General features: G+C 45.6%; 1 protein-coding gene across 1 annotated transcript in view; it reads right to left on the reverse strand.

The window, feature by feature from the left end:
* LOC104964286 (tyrosine-protein kinase CSK-like) overlaps positions 1-4,291 on the reverse strand; it is a gene marked incomplete at its 5' end in the record, with an annotated part of 7,213 nt that continues 2,922 nt past the window's right edge. Inside the window, 2 exons of the mRNA XM_010793028.1 lie at positions 1-1,515; positions 3,557-3,643. Coding sequence (XP_010791330.1) covers positions 1,333-1,515; positions 3,557-3,643 — 270 coding nt within the window. The remainder of the gene's footprint in view (positions 1,516-3,556; positions 3,644-4,291) is intronic.

The raw sequence follows: 4,291 nt of genomic DNA on the forward strand, positions 1-4,291 counted from the left end.
TTTTTTTAATCCTTTAAATATATTTTGATATAAAAACAAGCCCACGTATGATGAGTGTTTGGGAACTGCCTCTAAACCTTTTCGTGTTCGTTATTGTCCCGCCTCTCTTTTCCTGTTCCTCTTCATGGATAAAAAAAAAATCCCAGTCTCTGATGGTGGAAATTGAGGTGGAGGAGACGGCTCAAAAGAAAAAAAAATGGTTTGATATCCTCCCTGAAATAAAAAGGAAAGCAATAAAAAAGATTTCCTTAAAAAAAGCAATAAAAAAGCAAAAGAAAGCAGTCCAGGTGGAGGAGCAGATCCTGGAGCTCTGGAGACTGGAGGCACTTTTCTCAGATTTAAAGCCCCACATCTGACACAAACCTGGGGGAAGGATTCATGCAGAGATCCAGGAATGATGATGAAGATGAGGGGAGGAGGAAGAGCACCTGACAAACGTGGAGGAAAAGGCCCAGCCTCTCCAGGTATAATGCCGAGTTCAGGAGAGGAGGAACGAAAAGAGGCGGAGGACAAACTTGGACCCAAAGAGAGACGGCAGGTAACGGTTTGTTTCCAGGTCATCGAGTCCTGAACCTGGAGATGTTGAAGACCCCAAAGCTTAATGATATAAACGTTTAGGAGGGTCCCCAGCTCATAGAAACTACCGGATGCTAACCTGCAGTTTGCACCATTAGCATGAAGTGTGTGAATTAGCATCGATTAGAACTTAATGTGGACTATAGTTAGAAAATGGTTTTACAGATTTGGTCATTAATCTGTGGTTTTGAGGGTTATTGAGGGGTCTACAATGTCAACCAGAAAGGGGCCTTTGTACTCTAAACGTAGCTTCTATGTGCTGGAGACCCCTACTCTACATTTCTAACATAACACTTTGGGGTACTCAACATCTCCGAGTTCACACGGCTGGCAAGTAGACTATAAAGAGGGAGGAGCTTAACGACACAAACAGGAAACAGTCCTCGTGGGCGGAGGTCAGGGGGGGGGGAAGATGTTGTGGTCCCGCTTCTTCTTCCTCTTCCTCCTCCTCCTCTTCTTCCTCCTCTTCAGCATCCACAATAACCTCCAAAACCACTCCAAAATAGTTCAATTGTTCCACATAAGTCTATGATGCTAATTGCCCAACATATGCAGGTTAGCATCCGGCAGTTTCTGTGTGCTGGAGACCCTAAGGTGAAACTTTGGGGTACTTAACATTTCCGGGTTCACAAAGTGGCTAGTAGAGCTCCTGTCCTCAATAACTCGCAAAACCACTTAAAAATTGTCCAAATTGTCCAATTTTCCACATAAGTCTATGATGGTAACTGTGTATATTCTTCTTGTCCCCCCCCCCCCTCACAGGTACAGCTCCTTGGCTCTGATGTGCTGCAGTTTGTCCCTCAGCATGTGGAAAGATGGCCGCACCACAGAGTCCAGGGTCCAGCACTGCTTCATCAGGTCGTAGACCACCGGGGGGCAGCCGTCAGGGGCGTCCATTTTGTATCCCTTCTCCACCCGGGGCACCACCTCCTTCAGAGGCTGGGGAGAGATGCAATATACAGACGGGTCAGATAAGAGTGAGAGAGAGAGAGATACAAAATACAGACGGGTCAGATAAGAGTGAGAGAGAGAGAGATACAAAATACAGACTGATCAGATAAGAGTGAGAGAGAGAGAGATACAAAATACAGACGGGTCAGATAAGAGTGAGAGAGAGAGAGATACAAAATACAGACGGGTCAGATAAATGCAGAATAAAGGGAGTCTGCCCTCTGCTGGTGGAGCTCGTTTTAAATTAAATAACACATTCCCTTTATTATATATATTGTGGAGGGATGAACCCCTCTGTCACACATGCAGAGCAGACAGCACACACAGTGACACGTGTTCTCNATGTTCCTCTCTTTCTCCAGCGGTGTCATTATTTAAAAACACAGCTCAGTAAACCAGTGCAGAATAAAGGGAGTCTGCCCTCTGCTGGTGGAGCTCGTTTTAAATTAAATAACACAATCCCTTTATTATATATATTGGGGAGGGGTGAACCCCTCTGTAAAGGTCACACATACAGACAGCACACACAGTGACACGTGTTCTCTGCTTTAACCCATCCTAGCACCAGGAGTCTGGAACCAGGAGTCTAGTACCAGGAGTCTGGAACCAGGAGTCTAGTACCAGGAGTCTGGAACCAGGAGTCTGGAACCAGGAGTCTGGAACCAGGAGTCTGGAACCAGGAGTCTACCACCAGGAGTCTGGTACCAGGAGTCTAGCACCAGGAGTCTGGAACCAGGAGTCTGGAACCAGGAGTCTAGTACCAGGAGTCTAGCACCAGGAGTCTAGTACCAGGAGTCTGGAACCAGGAGTCTAGCACCAGGAGTCTAGCACCAGGAGTCTGGCACCAGGAGTCTAGCACCAGGAGTCTAGCACCAGGAGTCTAGCACCAGGAGTCTAGCACCAGGAGTCTGGAACCAGGAGTCTAGCACCAGGAGTCTAGCACCAGGAGTCTAGCACCAGGAGTCTGGAACCAGGAGTCTAGCACCAGGAGTCTAGCACCAGGAGTCTGGAACCAGGAGTCTAGCACCAGGAGTCTCGCACCAGGAGTCTAGTACCAGGAGTCTGGAACCAGGAGTCTAGCACCAGGAGTCTAGTACCAGGAGTCTAGAACCAGGAGTCTAGCACCAGGAGTCTGGAACCAGGAGTCTAGCACCAGGAGTCTAGCACCAGGAGTCTAGTACCAGGAGTCTGGAACCAGGAGTCTAGCACCAGGAGTCTAGTACCAGGAGTCTGGAACCAGGAGTCTAGCACCAGGAGTCTAGCACCAGGAGTCTAGCACCAGGAGTCTAGCACCAGGAGTCTAGCACCAGGAGTCTAGCAACAGGAGTCTGGAACCAGGAGTCTGGAACCAGGAGTCTAGTACCAGGAGTCTAGCACCAGTGGGTAAGGGGGATGTCCGGTGCCTTGCTCAAGGGCACCACGGCAGGGCAGGAGGTGAACTGGGACCTCTCCAAGTAGCAGTCCCATCCATACTTTAGGTCTGGTCGGGGACTTGAACCGGCGACCCTGCGGCTCACAGTCCAAGCCCCTACTGACTGACTGACTGAGCCACTGCCGGTATTACATGGTCTTCTTAAAAATAGGAATACAACTTTACAAGTAAGAGTACTCTTTAAAAAATGTATTACTACATAAAAAAGGGCCCCTAAGTGTGTGAGCATTAGCGTACTCAAAGTAAAAGTACTAGTGGCCCCATTGAGTGTAATGATCATTCATTATATTATTATTTTTACTGGTACATGAATGTGTAAGTAGCATTTCTTATATTATATTTAAACATGTATTTATTGATTTTTCTACATCTATCACATTACACAAACACAACTGAACATTAGACGTTGTAGTGCATTGACGAAAAGCTCAAATAAACCATTTTATATACAGTTTGTTCTTTAATTACTGTATAATATTGCATCCATCCTTCTATCCTTCGTTCCAAACCATTAATAGAAGTGTGTCCCCTCTTCCACCTAAACACTAACACTTTCTCTAGCGGTTAAAAGCTGTGATGGTGCGTTCAGGTACTCACAATTCTGGGGTAAGGCACGCGCCCAAAGGAGTAAATCTCCCAAAGTAAGATCCCGTAACTCCAGACGTCAGACTTGGTGGAAAACCTCTGGAGAACAGAAGAAAGGGAGGACAGAATTCACAAATCAGATATTCATTCAGAGAGCAAAGCAGGTACTTTCCTCCATAAAGAAAGAGTCTTTATCAACTCAGGTGTTTTCCTTAGTAATCATATAAACACATAAAGAAGTCAAAGTAGAAACACCACATTACAGAAGTATTATCAACAAAACATGCCTGATTTATTACAAATAAAAGGCTCTTTTTACAACGTATATAATCAGAATATAGCTTTTTAATGTGGAGGTTTAAGTGGGTCAGAGTCTGGGTACTTTGTGTTCTGCTGCGTAGTACTTAAGTACCACATTATATCCTATCAGCAAATTACACACAAATACATCTTTGTACACAGAAAAAGTATTTCATCTTATACTGTATGGAAGTGTTTTAAATGTCTATTAGGGCTGCTCAATTAATCGTATTTTAATCGCGATTATGGCTGGCAACGATTAAAGTTCAGGGAATCACTGTTAAAAACACATTTCTCCATAAATGATCCAGGAGTCTGGAACCAGGAGTCTAGTAGCAGGAGTCTAGTAGCAGGAGTCTAGCACCAGGAGTCTGGAACCAGGAGTCTAGTAGCAGGAGTCTAGCACCAGGAGTCTGGAACCAGGAGTCTAGCACCAGGAGTCTAGCA

The sequence above is a fragment of the Notothenia coriiceps genome, unplaced genomic scaffold, assembly GCF_000735185.1.
Source record: "Notothenia coriiceps isolate Sejong01 unplaced genomic scaffold, NC01 NC01_scaffold00037026, whole genome shotgun sequence".
NCBI classification, from domain to species: domain Eukaryota; kingdom Metazoa; phylum Chordata; class Actinopteri; order Perciformes; family Nototheniidae; genus Notothenia; species Notothenia coriiceps.